The sequence below is a fragment of the Rhinolophus sinicus genome, chromosome 1 (assembly GCF_057876585.1).
Source record: "Rhinolophus sinicus isolate RSI-liver-muscle chromosome 1, RSI-T2T, whole genome shotgun sequence".
NCBI lineage: Eukaryota > Metazoa > Chordata > Mammalia > Chiroptera > Rhinolophidae > Rhinolophus > Rhinolophus sinicus.
The window spans coordinates 145719735-145740845 of record NC_142501.1 but is presented as its reverse complement, the minus strand read 5'-3'; the positions used below and the strand labels follow the sequence as shown (position 1 = coordinate 145740845).

The window sequence follows — 21111 nt, the reverse complement described above, 5'->3', positions numbered from 1 at the left end:
TCAGGTGTACAGTGCAGTGATCAGGCATCTACCTCATCCGTGAGGTGGTCTCCCTAACGAGACAAGTGTCCATACCTTACAAAATCTTTACAACATTATTGATTACATTCCCCAAATTGACTTTCATAACCCCGTGGCAATCTTGTGGTTACCGAGTGTGCTTTCTAATCCCCTCACCTTCCTTCTTTTCCCCACCCCCTCTCCCATTTAGCAACCCTCAGTTTTTCCTTTATGTCTCTGAGACTGTTTCTGATTAGTTAATTCATTTATTCTTTTCTTTAGATTCCACATATATGTGAGATCATATGGTATTTGTCTTTCTCTGTCTGACTTATTTCTCAACATAATGTTCTCTAGGTCCATCCATATTGTTGAAAATGGTAAGATTTCATTCTTCTTTATGGCTGTGTAATACTCCATTGTATAAATATACCACAGTTTCTTAATCCAGTTGTCTACCGATGTGCATTTCAGTTGTTTCCAGGTCTTGGCTATTGTGTATAGTGCTGCAACAAACATAGGGGTGCATAAATTTTTTCGAATTAGAGTTTTGGATTTCTCTAGGAGTGGAATTGCTGGGTCATAAGGTAGTTCCATTGTCAGAGTTTTGAGATACCTCCATACTGTTTTCCATAGTGGCTGCACCAATCTGCAATCCAACCAACAGTGCACGAGGGTTCCCTTTTCTCCACATCCTCTCCAGCACTTGTTTGTTGATTTTTTTGATGATAGCCATTTTGACTGGGGTGAGGTGGTATCTCATCGTGGTTTTTATTTGCATTTCTCTAATGATTAGTGAGGTTGAGCATATTTTCATATGTCTGTTTGCCATCTGTATGTCCTCTTTAGAAAAATGTATCTTAAGGTCCTCGGCCATTTTTTAATTGGGTTCTTTGTTTTTTATGGAGTTGAATTGAGTTTTTTATAAATTTTGGATATTAACCTCTTATCAGATATATCATTGGCAAATATGTTCTCCCATTCAGTAGGATCCCTTTTTGTTTTATTGATGGTTTCCTTTGCTGTGAAAAATCTTTTTAGTTTGATGTAATCCCACATTTATTTTTTCCCTTGCATGAGGGGATACATCAGTAAAAATCTTACTCCAGGTATGTCTGTAAACTTTTTTCTTCTAGGAGTTTTATGGTTTCAGATCTTACATTTAAGTCTTTAACCCATTTTGAATTTATTCTTGTATATGGTGTAAGGAGGTGGTCCAGCTTCATTTTTTTGCATGTATCTGTCTAGGTTTCCCAGCACCATTTATTGAATAGACATTTTACCCCACCATAAATTCTTGCTTCCATTGTCGATTAAATTACCACATAGGCATGGATTTATTTCTGGGCTCTCTATTCTGTTCCATTGATCTATGTGTCTGTTTTTATGCCAGTACCATGCTGTTTTGATTAATGTAGCCTTGCAGTATAATTTGATGTCAGGTATCATTATACATCCCATTTTGTTCTTATTTCTCAAGATTGCCAAGGCTATTCGGGGTCTTTTATTCTAGGGTGTTTTCTTGTTCCTTCATTTGGGGCATGTTCTTCTGCCCCCATTTTGAGTTTCTGTGTTTGTCCGTATGAGTTAGATGAAATAGCTATCTCACAATCTTGAAAAAGTGGCCTTTGTGTAGACTGTGTGCTGAATGGTTTTGGCAGGTAGGTTGAAGTTGGGCTGGGCACGCGTGGTGCTTAATGTGCTGCCTGGTGGGCCAGAGGAATTGGTTCCAGGCAGCGCAGCCTGGTGTGTGCACTTCCTTTTCCTTCCGATTCGGGTGGGGCTGCCTGGTGTGCCTGCAGCTCTCCCTGTTGCTTTGTCTGTTGCTTGAGCCTGGTCTGGATGGGCCTGCTCTGAGTTTGAGTATTGCAGCTCCCTACTACTTCTGCACTTTGGACAGGGCATCTGTGTGCACACATCACAGCACTTGACTGGCTGTGCACTTTGTCCAGGCAGGGCAGCTCTGCGTGCAGGTACCACAGTGTTTTGCTAGTTGCGCACTTTCTCCAGGCAGGGTAACCTGAGTGCGTGTGCAGTGCAGTAGGTGCATGCATTAGTGCCCTGCCATACCCACTAGATCAGTCTCCAGATGGAGGGGCCCATGTGTGAGGGCTCTGGCACCCTGCTGGTCCTGCTGGATCTAGCTCTGGGTGGAGTGGCTAGGGATGCGCTACGGTGGTCCTACAGGTCAGTGAACCTGGACAGAGCGCCTGCCTGCTATCCAGGTGCTGGGGAAATGTAAACAATGGTGCTCACGGCTCCTCCGGTCCTGGAGAGCTCTCATGGGTCCCCAACCTTCTCCATGTGTTCTCTCTTTTGTCTGTTGTACAGAAGCTGTTCAATTAGCCCTCAGTTGTCTCTCGGTAGGAATTGCTCTAAGTGTAAATTTGATGTATTCTAGGGAGGGGGCAAGCTCAGTGTCCTCCTAAGCTGTCATCTTGGATCCATATCCAAAACAGTATTTATCTCTATTACTGAGTTTTTGTATTTGAGGCAAGTATCTCACTCACATCACTCCATCCTAGTCCAGCCGTGTGAGTCAGTAGGTCTGGTCTGGGGCCCTTAGCTGCAGTTCTCACGTGCTCTCAGCTCATGCGCATGTTGCTGTTCCATGGCCCACACGTTGAGTAAGGAGGTTGAAGGATCATATTATCTGAGACAAAGACCATTAGATTCTCACTTAGGCGTGAGATAAACATTTGATTTGCCCCTATTATTTTTCTCCAAAAATACCTAGTGAAAAATATAAGGCACCATATAAAATGCCTTGAAATTTTTCTTTCTCAACAAAATCTATGTAAATCTGAGCTTGCTTGAAATTAGTAAAAATATCAACATGAAAAGGAAATTCCATCAGTGCCAAAGATCTTGTAAGGTATTTTTTATTGAAAGATCTTTTTCCTTCAATAATGGACATTTTACATTAAAACTTTATACAACCAAAATCTCAAAATAATATTAAAATCACACTAAGGTATTTTCATGGTTAAGTCTACTTAATTTTATTGTTGGTAAAAATATTGCAAGACACTTGAAATTCTAATGTTTCTGCTTTAAAATAAGCAATTAAACTAAACGTCACAAGAAGAGACAATGAATACATACTACAATTTGCTGATAACTGGCTAAAATGATAATTTAATAATGTATAAGAAACAATTGCACTTGAAAAATTTAAAAAGTAAACAAAAAACTCTAGTTTTATATATATAAGTCTATGAACAGAATTTAATCATCTATAACCTTGCCAGGAGAAGTGTATGTTTGTTTTAATTAAAAAAAAAAAGTATTTAACATAGCAATCATTCATTTCTTTTTAAAAAAAGTCTTGAATTTGTTTTTACAGAATTTCCCCCATAGTTTGTTGATCAGAAAAGACTGCAACGCAACTAAAGCAAAATAACACTTCATTGGTATTTAGTGCAAATTTGGAGTAATTTTTACATGAAATATTAAACATGTAGCCTTTAGAAATTGTTGGAAATAAGTGCTATGACTGTGCTTTCCTCAGTATAATCTTCTTTTAAAGATTTTGATGGCAACTTTTTAACTGAGGTATTTCTCCTACTTTGTATGGGCTTGGTGGTAGGTGAGCCAGTACAGAGTGGTCATCTACCATTTGTTAGTAATCTGATTTCTTTGCTTGTTCTTTGACATGACTATGATAGTATCCAAAGCTAATAGAATGAAGGAAAAAGTCAATTCAGAAGAATTACTGTAGCAGTATAATTCCAGGGCTCTAGGTAGAAAAGTTGCTATTAAAAAGTGTTATATTAGTGAGGAACTCATTGAAATTAACAAATGCCTATGTATTTGATTTAGAAATGAACATCAGTATGGAAAACGTGCAGTGGAATATTAATTGCTTCCCATAGCAATAAAAAAAAATCAAAGTTACACTGATTCTTAACAGTCTGAAGGTCCAGTATATATAATACTAAATCCAACTTGTAAGAGTACAACTATCCACTTGACTACACATGCCAGCTGCTACCATGATGCTGAGACATCATTTCCAGAAAGAAAATGCCTTCTATATGGTAAATAACTTTGCTGTCATCTTTTCTTTAGGGTAAATGATAGAATAACAGCACATTGCCTATTGAGTGAGCATAAAGGAAAATAATGACACATACTAATAAAATGTGTTTTTATAGGAGAGGAAAAAAGGATGTAACTCCCCCTGCACTGGGCAAAGGCTTTGTACTTATATTTTGGAGTCAGAAGCTAAGAAAATGGGAATATGCCAATACCATGAAATATAAAGTTAGTACCAGCAATGTGTGGGTTTGCTGTATGTCTGTTTCATGTAGAGCAAATTTAGGGAAATAAGTGAATATATGTGGCTTTTACATTGCCAAGTCCCTTCTTTGTATCACATGTATGATAACAAGGCCACTTAAAACTGATGTTTTTTAAAGGTAGCAAGGTGAATGCTAAATTACAAATGCTGTTGACTCTATGGATTACTTGAGTATGGTAAAGAAAGCAACGAATTTTCAGACATGTAATGTCAATAGCCTCTTGTATCCTGTAATAAATGGGTGGTTTGGGGGTTGTTTTATCATTTTTCCTGTATCACTTTTGCTTCTTTGGATGAAATGTCTCCCCTTCAGAGTTTTAAAAACTAGATTACAATAGAAGCAGTATATCCCAAGCTTCTCAACTTCTGGGATGTATCAGAATTTCTCTGAAAAATTTTTGCCAGAATATGCATTTCTGGCAAAATACTGTCCTCATACTAGGCCTGGGATAGAACCTGGACATCTTAAAAAAAAACTGCGCTCGATGGGGATTCTCAGAGACAGAAAGAGAATTTGTAGTTTCCTTTCTTTACCATATTAAATAAAAATGTTCCCTAGGAGCCAGCTGGGCCAAATGTTTCCCATGTCCTTAAGGAGAGGGCTGGCGTAGCAGGGCCTGTAGGCCCACAGTGCGGCAGAAGTGTGAATGGATTTGCTGTGTCACAGTTTCAGGTTGGGGAAAATTCATGAAAATTAGACATGGGCAGAGTTGGGAGCCAGACAGTTACAATTCCCAGTTACTCACTGTGTTCAGGAGACTGGGCGTTCCTGTTTCTATATGTGATCTTTTCACCAGTACTCTAGAAAAAGGTAGAAATCCCCAAATATAGGGTAGGGTAAATGTTTTGGAGAAAAAATTGAAGTAAAGAATCAAAAAAAACCATTACCAAGATTGGCAAAAGTACATGTTCTGAACGGTGTGTGGGTGTGTATGTGTGGGGGCGCTGAGGAGGGGGTGGCAGGCTCTCCTGAGGGCTTCTTAGTCTGGAGACTGCTTCATGTGGTCCCTCGGACACAATTTTCTCTTTCAAACAAGGAGGAGCTCAAGGCACCAGGACCTAGGGTTGTGCAAATACACTTTACAAGGAATACCACCAGTTCAGTTTCTAAATATTATTTTAGAGCCTATAAAACATGCTTCTTTTCCCTAGCTTGGTTTCTTTACCGCATATAAAAAATAAATAAATAAAAAGGGCAAGAGAGGCGCCAGTAGCTGGCAGTAGGAATGGACAAGAGTCACTCGTTACTTAATAATCTGTGGACAGTCGCTCCAGGCCTTGGCTTTCCTTTTGGCCAAAGCCAGCCAGGCTGGTTCTGTTGACACGGGGGCAGCGTCTGGGGAAGAAAACCTCTTTGTGACTTCTTTCACCTGTGGCGCTGGGGGAGCCGAATCAGAGATCTCCACTGGGTTGCATTTTGAAGGAAAAGGAGAAAGATGTAAGTCAGAGAGACATTTTGATTTACCAGAAGTATGGGATTCAGAGAGAAAACTCAGTGAAACACTGGGCATCTTCGATGAGAAGAATTAGGGAAAGAAAGCTATGTGATCATAACCGTTACATACACAATTACAGTGATCAGAGTACAGTCAATTCTAATTTCAGAGAATTTCTAGAAACCTAATTTTTTTCTGTGCAAAGAAGCTATGCCTGTACAATAAAAAATAAAGGTAAATTTTGGGATCCTAGTCAGAACAAGTCAATTTCAAGGAAAAGAAAAAAAAAGATCAAACCAGCGGTTTGGATTTATCAAGCTGCTGAGGTCAAAAGTTCCTGCCTCCACCAAGCACGGCCTGGGCCCCTTTCCCTTCAGGCCCATGGATCCTGCCAGCTCTTAGGACTCTCAGTCTTGTGGAGCAATCTCTTAGTATTGTATAATTTCCTTTACCAGACCTTAGAGGCTTCTTAAGGAAGGGATTCCTGTCTTATATCTGGGTCATACTCAGTTCCAGTGGCAATGGCCCACAAGTAGCAGAACTCAGGAAATACTAATGGACAAGACAAATACTTCAGAACAAAAGCTTGCTGTATTAGGCTGAGCCCCTAGGAATTGCATTAATCCTTTGGTGCTTCCAAGAAATTAGGCCGAGAAAGGTGTGATCTCTTTTTGACTTTGGAGCTTTCACTTAATTTTGAATGAATTCTGACACACCCATATGATGTTTAGAACCCTAATACTTAGGTATAAGATCAAATGAAATAATGCCCGTGGAGGTTCTTGAGAAATTGTACAGTGCTCTAAAGCGGTTTTCAAAAAACTTTTTTCTCCTCACCCAATAGTAAATACAGCTTTAACGGTGAAATCTCTTTACATTTCCAGACTTCAGCAAGTAGGTCACCAAAACATAAAAAAACCCTGGGTCTGGAGGTTGGGTACCCTCAGGGCTGCCTAGTGGGGAAAACAGATGCCCTCTTAACCCCTGGAGGAAACTTGTTTAGATTTATCCATCCTCCAAGTGATTTGTAATAAGGAACTAGTTGGAAACATTACTGGATCGTTTTACCTTTTAACAGAATAAAGAATTCTTTAAAAATGTGTATGTGTCTCATGTCTCATGAACATATAAACAATGCAATTGTTACATCAGGGACTTAGAGCTGAACAACCTATTCTCTAAAGTCCCAGCTGAGTCAGAAACTTGCTGTTTGCAATCACATCAGTGAAAGGGGCCACCCCACTTTTGCCTGGAGCATCTGAGCCACATGGGCTCAGAGAAGCAGCTTCTATTTCCAACCTAGGTGCAGAGGCAGGCAGGGGTTTTCAGATACAGCTTGCACACGTTTATTTTAACTTTGTAGTGTCAAAGAAATAGGGCCCTGATGTCAACCCCTTTATACCCCACACCCTTGGTTTGCTTTGAGCCTATTAAAACACTGCTCCACTTAAATTTTACCTAAACTTCACCCTTTCCCCCAAATCCTATTATAATCTTGTCTTTTCCTTTGTTTAGAGGTTCTTATGTAGTCCCCCTTACCATAGTAAGGGCACAAACCTAATTTTGTTGGACTGTAGGCAGAGGGCACTGGAGATGGCTGGTATCCTCCTTGGTAACTGATCAGGAGTTTAGAGAATCTAAACAGTTGACACCACATTGGTAGCTTGAAACTACTGGCCATGGTGGGAAGTAATTACACCACAGCAACTGGCAAATACTATAAATCAGAGGTCTCTCCACGCCCTGAAGAGCTGATTATGAAACATTTGCCTTCATAGCACTGAAGGCGGGTGAGCTTCGGTGACCTTTCTCAGACGAGTTTTATTCGTGTCAAAGTTTATGACACTAATAAACGGTCGCCTGCTTTGAAATGCTGGGCTGGTTATTACACTGGAGGAAATAAAGTATGCTCTAAGAGGCAAAACCTGTAACTACGGTTAAACAGAAATGGACCTGTTCTCTACCTGTCACAGATGTAGGAAGAGTGTTGGCCTTTTTCAGCTGTTCTCTGCGCTCCAGCCTGGACACTGTCGTCTCCAGCTTCTTCTCTTCTGGCTGCACAGTGGATTTGTGCAGGGAACCAGCTCTGCTGACACTGCTGCTTCCAGGCTGTGGGCTGACACTGACCTGGGTGGGCAGAGAAAGTCAGGGAAAGCGTGTTTTCGACCTAAACACATGGAAAGACTGGTTGTGCGAGGCCTTGGGGGCTTCTGCCTGCCTGCCCTCATCCTCTGCTCCGAAAGGAGCAAGCTGACTGCACTTGGGAGCCAAGTGCACTCAGCCCTGGCCCCCAACCATCGAGCAGCTCGGCACAAATGTCCCAAAGAGGGAGTGCGACTTTCCCAGAAGAGCCCCATCAGACTGACTATAAAATCAGGGCCACAGAGCAAGACTCCTGATTCAACTTCCTGTTCAAATACAATCATTTTCGTATGTGGGGAGCCATGGTTACAGGAAACTCTGAGCTTTGCAGAATGGCTCGGTTTATGCTACCTGTTTCCTCCCCCTGAGGCAATTGTCTCTGCCTGCACCTGGGGGGATCTTGAGCTTGTAAGCTGCTGAGGAATTTGGTGGGAGCGGCCCATTCCCAGACACAGAAGGCTGATGCCTATCAGGGCAATTGATAAGATAATTACTTGTGAGAGTTTTGGTGAATGTTGTATCCTCTATGTGAAAGTTAAAGAATTTACATTTGTTATGTTAATACATACTTGCACGTGCTCAAACTGCTTATATGGGAGCAGTAAAATAAACTTAGTGTCTTCAGGATCACTGAAGTCTGCGATCGCCATCATATGTGAGAGTGTCTTTGATTCATTCCCACTCCCCCATTCGGGAACCCATCGTCTCGTGGCGGCTGGCCCGTCACATTCGTATTTCTCACATAACTGTTGTTTGTGTGGATCGCTGCTACTAGTTACATTGTGAATTCTGCCAAATCAGGTTACCCTGAGCATATAAGGAACCTGAATCAAATTTCTAACTGCAAACACTTCCCTAGTTTAATGGTGCTCATGCTCAATTTGTTTATTGCTCTACCCTTTCTAAGTATTCTACGCCACTCCCAGCTAGCCTTCCTTCTTTCTTTTTTAATCCTTGAGACCACAAAAGAGAGCCAAGCTCAGACGGGCAAAGTTAAAGCTGAAGACCAGGCTACTCACGTTCTCCCTGGAGAGCTTTTCTGCCTGTTTGGCCTCCCTGGCTTGCTTCCTCTCCTCTCGAGTAGCTTGCTGCTCGCGAAAGCCCTTCTGCTTTTGCAGTGCTAACGTTATCCACAGTGGCTGCGTGGTTTCCACTTTCTCCACAGCTTTGGAGCCATCTAAAGAGTGTCTGCTCTGAAGCACCGGCTTTTCTGTGGGAAGAACGACTGACATTGTGATTTAAAATAAGAACTATATATTTGGTCTTCGTCCCAGTTTCTCCTAAAAACCCTGTTTCTCCTTTTTAGGAGGCAGAGCTCCTAAAAACCCTAGGCGATAAGAACATAAAGGTATCTCACATTATGTTAATGAGGTTGCTTTGGGACCTCACTTAAGGATGGGGCTGGTTGCCAGGTGAACCAGCTGTGAACAGGGTGAACAGGGTGGGAAGGTTCAGTCCCACCCCACAATATCCGGGGAGAGGAGCGGGCTGTACACTGAATTAGTCACCAATGGCCAACGATTTAGGCAATTAATGTAATAAAGCCTCCATATAAACCCAAAAGGCAGAGCTTCCAGGTTGCTGAACACGTGGAGGTACTGGGAGAGTGGCCGCCCAGAGAGCATGGAAGCTCCACGCCCCTTCCCCATTACCCGTACCGTGTCCCACGCATCTTGCCCATCTGGCTGTTGCGGAGTTATAGCCTTTTATAATAAACTGGTGATTAGTAAGTACAATGTTTCTCTGAGTTCTGTGAGCTGCTCTAGCCAATTAAACCCAACGAGGTGGTCATGGGAACCTGATTAAAACCAGTCAAAAGCACAGGTGATAACCTGACTTGTGATTGGCACCTGAAGGGGGTACAGCCTTGTGGGACTGGGTCCTTAACCTGTAAGTCGAGCTGTAAGACACCAGCGGGTGTCCGAGCGTTCCTTGGGGGTGTGGGAGCCCCTCCCCACACACACACACTGGAATGGTGATCAGAATCAGTAAAGACAAAAGCCGTTTTCAGGGGAACTAACTGCTCACTTATCTCGGTCCCTCACCCCCTGAAACTTGTGGCATATTAATCACCCCTAAGCTATTTAACTGGTCCTTCCTAACACAAACTCTGTGCTGATGCCTGAGTGTCTCCACTGGATGGGAAAGTAATAGCTTTGATCAACAGACAAAACAAGAGCATTTCTCTTCCCTCAAAATAGAAGAAAAAATAAAATCTCCGGTGTCATAAAATCTCAGGCCTGCAGGGGGACCCAGGCAGTTAGTTATTTGATTCATTGTTGTTCTTTTATTTATTGCTTTTTAAAGTTTCTTTTTGCAAGAACCTTCCCCCCAAAAAACAACATCCTATGTGGAACCCCAAAGTATGAAAGAAGGAAATGGGGCACTGCTCTGTCTAGCGGGGCTGCCGAGGGCAGCAGGGCTCTGAGGAATGCCGTGGGAACCTGTGATGCTGGTCCCATGACTTCCTTTGATAGACGTGAGCGCTAGGCTCCATGGCGAGCAAGTGCCACGCACACGGTTACCCAGCAGGTAGTGTGGAGGCGGAAGCTGGAACCTAGGACTTCTCACTGCTAGCCCGTGCTTGTCTTGTGGTTACTGTCTCGCCAGTGCAACTGGGGGTTAACACACTTCACAGGTGGGTGGGACCCGAGGTTGAGTAATTGGGCTTCAGAATTGAGCAGACCTGGGTTTGACCTTATGTGACGTTAGCAGAGCTACTTCCCCTCTGTCAGCCTGAGTTCTCTAATCCACAAAGTGGAGACGGTAACGGCACATTATTGGCTCACCAGGCTGCGGTGAGATCCCAGACATCAGAACACTGAACAGTGCTTGGCACATCGTCACCACTTTACAAAACCGACTGTTCTTATTATTTATGTCTGTGAAACAATGATCTCCTTTTTTGCCCTCAAGTGAAAATTAATGACTTTTAGAGATAATCGTTCTGGCACTGAATCCTTTACTATCTTCAAGGATAAGGGCTCTCTATAATCCTGTTCTTTTGAAATCCAATAGAAGTTTACACTTTGACCATCCAGAACCTTACTAACCAGGGCTCTTACTAACCTGAACTTTATATGGAAGAGAAAACCAAAATAAAGTTGACTTAGGACTTCAAGCACAAAAAGAGGCAGATTCTGCTTAATTTTCTGTACACTTTAGATCTATAATGCTATACAGAGAACTCATTATTTATTAGTATTACTGTTTTTTAATTTTTATTGGGGAATATTGGGGAACAGTGTCTTTTTCCAGGACCCATGAGCTCCAAGTCAAGTCGTTTTCAACCTAGTTGTGGAGGGCACAGCTCACAGTGGCCCATGTGGGACTCGAACTGGCAACCTTGTTGTTACCAGCACCACACTCTAACCAACTGAGCCAACCGGCTGCCCTGAGAACTCATATTTATAATGAGGCTTTGGCATTGTACTATCCCTAATCATCAAATAAAGATTCAGTTATGATCTAACGCAGGAAAGGAAGTATTTTTAAAAAACTGAAACTGAAAGGAGCTGTTGACTAATCTTAATTAACCAGAAAAATAAAAAAGATTCATCACTTCAAGTATTTTCTGCTTAACTAAGAAGCTTATATGCACTGGAACTAACAATGAGTTTCGTTTTTTTCACTCAAGGGCAGTATAACACCTGTTTGTAAAATGTTCAAAATCCAAATTGCCAAGATCTAAATGGTTTCCATTTAAAGCTATTATGTACAAGGGCATCCTAGACTGCACATTCTACCTGAACTTGCTTAGGGAGGTCATTAAAGCAACTGGCCAGTTTCCTGCCCACAACTCTGAACGGTGGACATCACAAGGGTCAAAATACCTTTAAAACATAATTGCCTAAATTTATAATTGACAAAAATAATGTAAAAAGATAAATTGCTAGCCAGATTTCAATTTCCTTAGAATTGTAGTTTGAATAATGCATCCTGGAGTTATGAGCCAGGAATGAAAGAGATTATACCACAATATGCATAATGTGCCTAACAGGTCTGCATTGTGGTTGGGGATCAATAAAAGAAGACAGGATGTTAAAACGGGGCTCCTGCCTGAGTTTCAGCCAAGGAAGCCCACGAGGCCTGCAACGCAATAATCAATGGCACCTCCCATGCTCTGAAGTAAAGTGCTACATCACCCGCTTGAGATTGGCCCATGAGTTGGCCAAACAGCCACCTCAAGGTCACAGAAAATTGGAGTTGAGGCATAAGCGAGTAGAGTATTTCTTTGGAAAAGACTGCTGGAGCATGGCGTGCTCCTAGGTCCTCTCCCCTGCAGGGGAGAAAAGGGGCTAAGCCAAGTGAGAGAGTCCTCGATGAGCCACTCAGATGACCTGACCTGACTGTATCTCCGGGAGTCTGTGGGACAAAGACCTGAAGTTCTGTTCACACCTGGAAAAATCCAAAGGCGAGGACAGTGCCTGCCAAGGGCCTGTCAGAAGACGAAGAAGAGGAGCTTGTGCTGGGAAGACACTGGCCATCCAGTTTGGTGTGGAGTGCTGCATGAGGCTCAGGCGTGGGCCGCGGGAGAGGGGCAGCCAGGGACGAGGGCTGAGGCGGCCTCAAGAGGGCACCGCGGACAGTTAAGGAAGAGCAGGAGGTGGAGAAAGAGCCCAGGAGGCAAGTGAGGGGTCTCAGGGATGCATGAAAGTGCCCCGCGAAAGAATTAGCACTAAATATCCCCTCAAAGCTGCAAGCACCAATGCCTCACCTCTCTCCTGTCCTTCACTGCAGCTCTGGAGCCTGCATCTGGGCTGGGAGGAAGGGGAGAAGTCGACCATGCCGGCGTCCCCTTTGCAGGCTTATCAGCCTGAAGCAGGCCGAATAAGAAGGGAGACACTTTAATTTGAAATAGTGTTTGAAGTTTTGATTATGACACTGGAAGGGACATATTAATTACTACCATGAGACTTCTGTTACTGAAAGTGTCTAGAGGACTTTTTATTTTCAAAAAGTGATTGAAAATATAGGAAGAACTCCTATAGCTCAACAACAAAACAAAATACCCGATTAAAAAATGGGCAAAGGAGTTGAACAGACATTTCTCCTAAGAAGACATGCAAATGACAACAAGCATATGAAAAGATGCTCAACATCACTAATCACTAGGGAAATGCAAATAAAAACCACAGTGAGATACTACCTCATACCCATTAGGATGGTTCCCATAAAACAAAACAAAACAACAAGTGTGGGTCAGGATGTGAAAAAATTAGAATTTGGTGTACTGTTGGTACAGCTGCTGTGGAAAACAGTAGGGTGGTTCCTCAAAAAATTAAAAATAGAAGTACCACAAGACCTAGCAATTCCAATTCTGGGTATTTATCCAAAAAGGATTGAAAGCAAGATCTTGAAGGGATATTTGCACACCCATTTTCATAGCAGCACTATTTACAATAGCCAAGAAGTGGAAGCAACCCAAGTGCCCGTGGACAAATGAATGGATAAACAAAACGTGGTATATACACACAAAAGAATGTTATTCAGCCTTAGAAAGGAAGGAAATCCTGTCACTTGCTACAACATGGATAAACCTTGAGGACATTATTATACTAAGTGAAATAAGTCAGTCACAAAAAAGATAAGTACTGTATGATTCCACTTCCATGATTTATCTAGAATAGTCCGATTCATAGAAACAGAAAATAGAATGATGGTTGCTGGGGGCTGGGGGAAGGGGAGTTGTTTACAGAGTTTCAGTTTTGCAAGATAGAAAAGCTCTGGAGGTTGGTTGTAGAACTGTGAATATGCTTCACACCACTGAACTGTATACTTATGGTTAAGATTGGTACACTTTAGGTTATGAATTTTTACCACAATAAAAATTGCCTTTTAAAGTGCTCAAATACATGCTCAAAATATTATCCAAGTGATGGGGGAAAATGAGAATCACAGATCAGGAACCACTAGAAAAAGAATAAGATAAGGGTTTGCTAAATCCTATGGAGTTTTTGAACCAAGTTTTTTTGAACAAATATAGGACTGAAGTCATTCAGTCCAAGAAGAAGCCTGAAGACATTAATGTGACAGCGTTTCTAAAGGCTTGAGCATGTTATAAATGCCAGGTGCGAATTACTGGAGGGGGTCCTAGGTAACAGGAAGATCATTTAACCTGGGAAAGAAGTTCTCCTCGTCCTGGCTTTGCCACTGTGGGAGCAGGCAAGTCACCTAACTTCTCAGATGTCGGTGTCCTCAACTGTGAAACGGCACCCAGACCATCTACCTACACATGTGCTGTGAGGGGGAAGGAGATGGTGTAAATAAAAGCACTTTGTAAATGATGAAGCACAAAGGAGGGCTGTGGGTGAACTTTTCCAAAACAGCAAAACCCCTCATTTCATTCAAGGTTTTGAAAGACATAGATGTTCTTTGTCAATCACATAACCTTTTTGGTCAGGGAGTTCCAAATGTCCAAGTAAAAATTTTATTTTGCTGTAATGTTTAAATCTATTCTCTCTCATTCTAAACGCAGTGGACAGGAGAACCACAGCCCACTCGAGTTCCCTCCTGCAGGTTCTGGGGAGACAAGCAAGCGCCTCCTGGCATTACAGGGTTCTAATCACTGCTCCCCAAGGTCAGTTCTTGGAGAAAGGGCCACTTACTGTCTGTTCTGGGACTTCCAGAATGAGACGATATCTGATGGTACTTGTAATCAAAATGTTAGAGGGGAAACACTGGAGGGTTATCACTGCTCTTGTAATTCCCACCAGGGTGGGTTCAGAGCCAACACCCTCCCAGTGGCTTGGCCTATGTATTGGTCCTTGCTGGCCTCAGCCTCAGGGATGGAGACCTCTTTCTAAAGCAGTGGTCTCCAAAAAAGGGGTGTGTGTGCCCTGGGGGATGTGTAAGGCAGTTCCTTGGGGGTGAAGGAAGATGAGAATTTCTATTTGTGCATCTTTACATCTAAAAATAAAAACAAAATCCAGCTTTTCTAGTATTTAATACTCAAATTGACACTGACACCCTCTGTCAGCCCACAGATCACAGATCAGATGGCCAGGTGTAACAAATGGTTATGTTTAAAGACTCCTGAGGGGAACTGGGGGTGCCATGATGTGATGGGGAGAGAACCAGCAATTAGCATAGTGTGAGGTTCTGCAGTTAGAGGAGTCTGTGGAACATCATATTTCCTCTGAACTCAATGATCCCTTATGAAATGGACAAATGGCATCCATTCTTGCAAACAAACTCCAGATTTAACACACTACTACTAATGCAACTGTAAGAACACAGCAGAGCTGACAAGCTCGTTACTTGCCAATTTATGAAGAAATCAGATCTGACAAGAAGTTGGCCAAAGATAATAAAAGGTAGCGCCACGATTTGCAATGCAGACTTACACCCACGGATGTATCAGTAAACTGCGCCCTCAGTGTACACGGTGCTCCAGGGGTTTTAGCTAAGGACGGTACTACACGTACACAACTAACAAATAAATTGGAGGTCCAGGCATTCTTATTCTGATGGGGTGTTCAGTCAAAGAAATGTGGTCAGCCCTGGTCCAGAATTGGACAGGAAAACCCCATGGCCTTTAGGCAGCAACCACCCACAAGGCACATGGTCCTTCTTTTCTACCAAATAAAGAAAAATTCAATTAGCAGAGTCTGACAGCCTAGACTAGAATCTGGATACTGAGAAAGAAAACAGGGGCAGTAATAGTTTTTGGTAGAAGCTTGTAATAATCAAAGGGCCATTTCTAAGAGAAAGAAGCCAAGCAGGAGCGTTACTTCTTTGGGGAGAAGATACGAGTGTGCTAGAGGAAGCCAGGACGTGAGAGGAACTTGGATGACACGATGAAAGCTAACAGCTCAAAAGCTAATGTCAAAAGTGAAGATAGGGGTTTCGGGTCAAGACAGCGAGTGACATAGGATCCTGAACTCCCTCCTCCCACAGACACACTGAGTCTACGGCCACATACAGGACAACTCCCTCTGAAAGCAATCCAGAAACTAGCTGAGTGACTCCTACACATCAGACGAACAGAAAAATCCACACTGACATGGCAGGAGAAGCTGAGATGCAATCCATAAACCCCGACCCCGAGCGTGGCAACCCATAACTGGGAGGGAACGTACAACTCCCAGCTTCTCCCTGAAGCGTGTAGGGTTTGGACCCCACATCTGGAGTCCCAACTTTTAAGACTTCGACCTGAGAGACAGGCCCCCAAAACACCTAGCTCTGAAAGCCAACGGGGCTTGCGTCCACAAGACCCACCAGGTTATAGGGAACTAAGTGACCGTTCTTAACAGGCCTGCAGGGACTCACTGTGGCTATCCCCTTAGGGCCCAGTGCAGAGGTTAAAAGAAAAAGCCCAAAACTGGAAATGAGCTCCTCATCGGCAAGACAAGCAGAAACCATTAGGGAGAAATGGTCTGGAAGCTGCTGACCAGCATCCAGCAAACCAGGTGAGGCTTGGTTAGAGGGGATGACACAGTCTTCTGTAAGCGGAGTAACCACACCAATATTCCTTGGGACACAGCTCATTTCTCTGCAAAAATCACCTCAAACCTAAACAATGAAAAGAAATTTTAAAAAGAGCCCGCCCTAAAACACCTCAGGGGAGAATTTCTTTGAGAAACATTGTTTGACTTCCTGGGGTATGACGCACACTTGACCTCCTACTCTACAAAACAGAACAGAGAAAGTATTAGATAAAGGTTCCCAGGGGCCCCCAAACCAACACAAGTGAGCATGGAGCTGCCCTGAATATCTACTATAAAGAAACTTGAGGGGCCGCCAGGAGTAAGGGTAGCTCTAAAAATTTTTTACAGGAGGGTTTCCCAGCGGCAAGCTGGTGGGGTGGGATTTGCAGAGGATTTTGCATAAAATTGAGACCAAGTTAATTATCCATACAGACGCTCCTTAGGCCAGTGGAGCTGTTGAAAGCACCCTAACCTCCCCCCGTGATGCCACTTCTGCCCAGACAGAACACAGTCACTGGTCTAGAAAATTCCAGTCTTTCCTATCACTGCACAGCCACTCACAATGATTAAGGACATCTTCATTAATTAGGACCAGACTTCATTTCAATTATCAACAGAAAGCATATTCGTCTGTGCTGGCACCTTTTAACATTTCTTGCGTATCATTAATGGGTGTGAGCTGCAGACACATAGCAGAGTCAGCCTGGATTTCCAGAATGGTAAAGAACAGTAGAAAAGTGACAAGAGAAAAATTGTGAGGTGTCTCCCATTCAATTACAGCTGGCCGGCGAATGGGGGAGAGACAAAGGAGGTTAACCAGTTAACCGCTCTTGGCAGAAACAAAAGACTGCTTACACTCCTGAGTGTACACTGAAACGTTGGACCAATTTCCAGGTGGCTATTTCAGCTTTTACTCAGAGAACAGCCGACACCAGATGCCCCCGCATCTTGCTTACACATGAACTTTCGGACTGTTGCCCAGTCAATCCAAAAGTAACAAGTACTCCTTCCTTATGGACTGTCCTCTATCCCAGAACTGTCCCCACGTCACCTTTTCCCACCCCTCTTATCTGTAGCTAATGTAAGTCCTTTCAGAACAAGTTATATCTTTCTTCCCCAAACCCACTGTATAAAGCCCCAGCAGCCAGGACAGTGGACATTTGTCACCTCCATGTAGCCTTGCCACTGGTGGTTCAGGCTGCAGGGCCCAGGACCCGGTCTGTTTTCTGGCTAGCATGTGGCTCAATAAACCCTTTCTTTCGGAAAAGCTTTCAGATGCAAAGGTTTTCTTTTTTTAAACAAAAGTAAAGAGCCTCACTATGACTCATTCCCTTTGGGAATGGCAAACCGGCCTCTAATTAAGGGAAATGCTCCAATTGGGTACCTCCGGCCTTGGACACTTCTGGCTTTACGGTGTTTCCCTGAAAATAAGACCTAATCAGAAAATAAGCCCTAGCATGATTTCTCAGGATGACATCCTGTGAACATAAGCCCTAATGTGTCTTTTGGAGCAAACCTTAATTTAAGACTGGTCTTACTCTCGGAGAAACACAGTAGTTGTGACATGGACAAGAAGCTGGACGGAGGCAGAATTTTCCAACCTAAGGCTACGTACCTTTCCTCCCGGCCTCGGGTGCTTGGGAAGACTTCTCTTGCTGGGCAGCAAACAGAGCTGGGGAAGCAGGTTTCCTGTCTGTTCCCACCTCTTCCTCCTCATCCCTCCTCTGAGCCTTCCTCTCCTCAGCCGGTGGTGGTGGTGGTGAGTGCAGCGTGGGGTCACCACAAGGCTCGCTGGGCTCCGGATCAGGCCTCCCCGGCCGGCGAGCCAGCAGCTCTACCAGGGAGGGCTTGCTCAGTTTGCAGAGTGGGGAGGACGGCGGGGTCTGACCGGTGGGCTTGGGCGCCAGGGCTGGTTTCTGTGCCGATGGCATTCTGTTTGCTGCTTTGTCATGCTCTGGAGCTGGGGTCTGGCTGCTGGCAGGTGGGGGCCCAGGCTGGGCTGCAGGAGAGTGGCTGGAAGGGCTTTCAGCAGAGTCCTTCCAGGTGGATGGGGCTTGTTTCCTCTCTGGGGGGGCGGACGGGCCATGCTTGAGGGCCACAGCCTCTGCCTCGTTCTCTCCATCTGTGCTCCCTGGTGCAGGCGGCCCCCCGTCAGAACTGTCGCCTGTGCTGCTGTGCCTTTTCTTCTTTTTCTGTTCTGTCTGTTGGTCACTGTGGAAGCGCAAGGAGTAGTTGGTCCTTCTCAACTTTATTCCAAAAGGTGAGGCTTTTTCTTCCCCACCTGGCATCACGGAGTCTGGCTTTCCTGTACCACTGGTGGTCTCACCGTCTGAAGTGGTCACGGGTTCTGCATGGGCTGCCACTTTCTGCGGAGGATAAGGAAGGCTTGGAACAAGGAAAGATGGAAGGTCTTTGGCAAATTTGCATCCCTCGGTGGTATCTGTTGGCCCCTGGTGTACCTCCAGTTTCTCTGCGCCCTTCCGGTGCTCATTACTGTCAGCAGCCAGGAGCGGGGGTGCTGTCTCTTCGCTGGCACCCAGCATGGGTCTTTTTCTAATGCTTTCAGCTTCTGTGTTCTGTTTGGAGGTCTCTGTGCCCCCATCAGAGAATTTCTGCCAGGCGGGCATAATAGAGAACTTTGCATTTACTGGTGGGGTCCTGCGGAGGTTCCCTCGGGAATCACATCGGCCCCTGGGCGTATGCTCATCTCCAGGCTGAGACTGGTCTCTCTCCGCATTCTTCAGGATTCTGGACCGAATGGAAGCCCATTCGGCCAGTGCAGCCACGCTGCTTGGAGACTCCTGGTGGGGCCTGGCCTTCCCGCTGCCTGCCCGGGGGTCGATGGCAGCTCGGGGTGGGTTCTCTAGGGCGGGGACATCCACGTGCTTTTTTTCTTCTGACAAACCCAGGAGAGACTTGCACGCTGTGTCCTTGATCTGGCTCAGGTTGACGGCTGGGCCACAGAGCTGTGCTCCCGTGACCAGAATGGCCGTGTGGGGGATGCTCAGGGAGGAGGGCAGGGCGTGGGCGGCGGGGCTGGCCTTGGGGGCCGTTGGCTCATGGGGAGCAGAGGCTAGTCCTGCATCTTTCACAGCTGTCACTGGGCTCAGGTTGACTTTGGGGAAGAGAATTTGTTTCCCTCCTGACGACACCTGGAAAGTATAGGGTCTGGGCATGGTCTGCCGCTCATCCACTTCCTGCCACCTGAGTTCTTCCAGCTTTCTGTCTTTCTCTGGAGGGGCAGCTTCTTTCCTCTCCACTGGAGCCAGCGTCTCTCCCACTTGCATCTCTTGTTTCTGGGGAAGTGGTATGTTACGTTCTTCTCTCTTTTCCTGATGTGCATAACGCTCTTCCCCCAGAAAGTCACCCTGCTTTCCCTGCTGCTCCCCTGATGGCTCAGCCTCTGGGCTCTGCTTCTCGCAAACACTTGGTTCCTCAGGTTTCAGGTGTTCTTGTTCCAGCTTCTCTGCAAGGTCAGTCTGAAGCAGGCTCCTTACGCCCCTTTGGTCATCCAGCTCCAGCTGACTCTCCCCTTCCAGTCTCGGGGCTTCCTGAGGCTCCTTTTCCGCTTCCTGCCGTCTCTGCGCCTCCATTTCCTCCTGCTTTTTTCTCAGCTCTTGCCTTCTCTTTGCCTCCTCCTCCTCCTCCCGCTGTCTCTGCTCCTCCAACTCCTCCTGCCTTCTGAGCTCCTTCATCCGTTTCTCTTCTTCCTCCTGCCGCCTCCTCTCTTCCTCCTCCAGCTGCTGCTTCTCGGCCTCCTGCTGCCTCTGTGCTTCCAGGTCCTCCCGTCTTCTGAGCTCTTCCAACTCTCTTTCCTCTTCTTCCTGCCGCTGCTTCGCGGCCTCCTGCCTGCTCTGCGCCTCCAGCTCTTGCTGCTGTGCGAGTCTCTCTGCTTGCTCAGCCTCTTCCTCTGGGCACTTCTGCTCTTCGGCCCCCAGGCGACTTCTTTCCTCTTGCTCCCTCTGCTCTTGGCCGTGGCCACCTGGCTCTCCCAGTCTCTGCCTCCATTCTTCGCCCTCCCTCTTTCCTGCCTCTAGCTGTACTTCCCTCTCTTCTCCCTCCTCTTCCTCTCCTTCCTCCTCCAAGAACTCTTGCCTTCTGTTCTCTTCCCAAAGCCTCCTCTCCAGGGCCTGGAGCCTCTGCTCTTCCAGGCGTCTCCTCTCGGCTGCTTCTGCCTTCTGCCGTTTGCACTTGGCCTCAAGTTCTCGCCAGTATTCTTCTTGGCGTCTCTTCTCCTCCTCGGAGTCCAGTGGCTCTGGCTCCTCTTCATGCCAAATTGGCTTGTCTTCTCCAGGGTGTCCATTCTGGTCCAGGGACAGCTGATGTGCAACGCCACCATGTTCATTTGGTCGATCCTAACATCGGTAAGGGAAAGAGAATTAATTAGCCTTCTCCTTTTGCACAGGCAACCATTACGCATCCTTTTCACAATGTAAGGGGCCCTCTTAATCTCAAAAGAAGGGGTAATTGTTCTAAGTACAGAGACCGGTAAACTCAGGCTGTCACACCAAGAGTAAATTGTGGGGGTGGAGGAAAGGACTTCATCTTCATGTTTACTCTCTAGCCCCTTTGTTTGTCATTCTCAAATTCCTTCTTCTTAATAAGAAAGAATAATCAAAGGAAAACCAACAATCCAGAATTAGAAAGATGAGGAAAAAATGATATTGAGACTTCACCTATGTCCTCTGAAACTTACGACTTAGAGAAGTCCACCCTAATCGAAGAGAAGAACCTTTGGCTAAGCCATGGCAGAGAAAGTCTGGGCCGGCCACCTTTCTGCTGCAAAGCAAACGCAGTGTCT

At 45.0% G+C, this 21111-nt stretch overlaps 1 protein-coding gene across 7 annotated transcripts in view; it reads right to left on the bottom strand.

The window, feature by feature from the left end:
- Positions 1 to 2866: 2866 nt before the first annotated feature.
- CRACD (capping protein inhibiting regulator of actin dynamics) overlaps positions 2867 to 21111 on the bottom strand; it is a 255700-nt gene continuing 237455 nt past the window's right edge. For all 7 annotated transcript variants that reach the window (XM_019740144.3, XM_019740149.3, XM_074324517.2 and 4 more), the window contains 4 exons: positions 17926 to 20665; positions 8901 to 9091; positions 7704 to 7866; positions 2867 to 5708 (listed from right to left, as the gene is read on the bottom strand). In XM_019740144.3, the coding sequence (XP_019595703.3) occupies positions 5548 to 5708; positions 7704 to 7866; positions 8901 to 9091; positions 17926 to 20665 (3255 nt within the window). In that variant the 3' untranslated portion in view covers positions 2867 to 5547. The remainder of the gene's footprint in view (positions 5709 to 7703; positions 7867 to 8900; positions 9092 to 17925; positions 20666 to 21111) is intronic.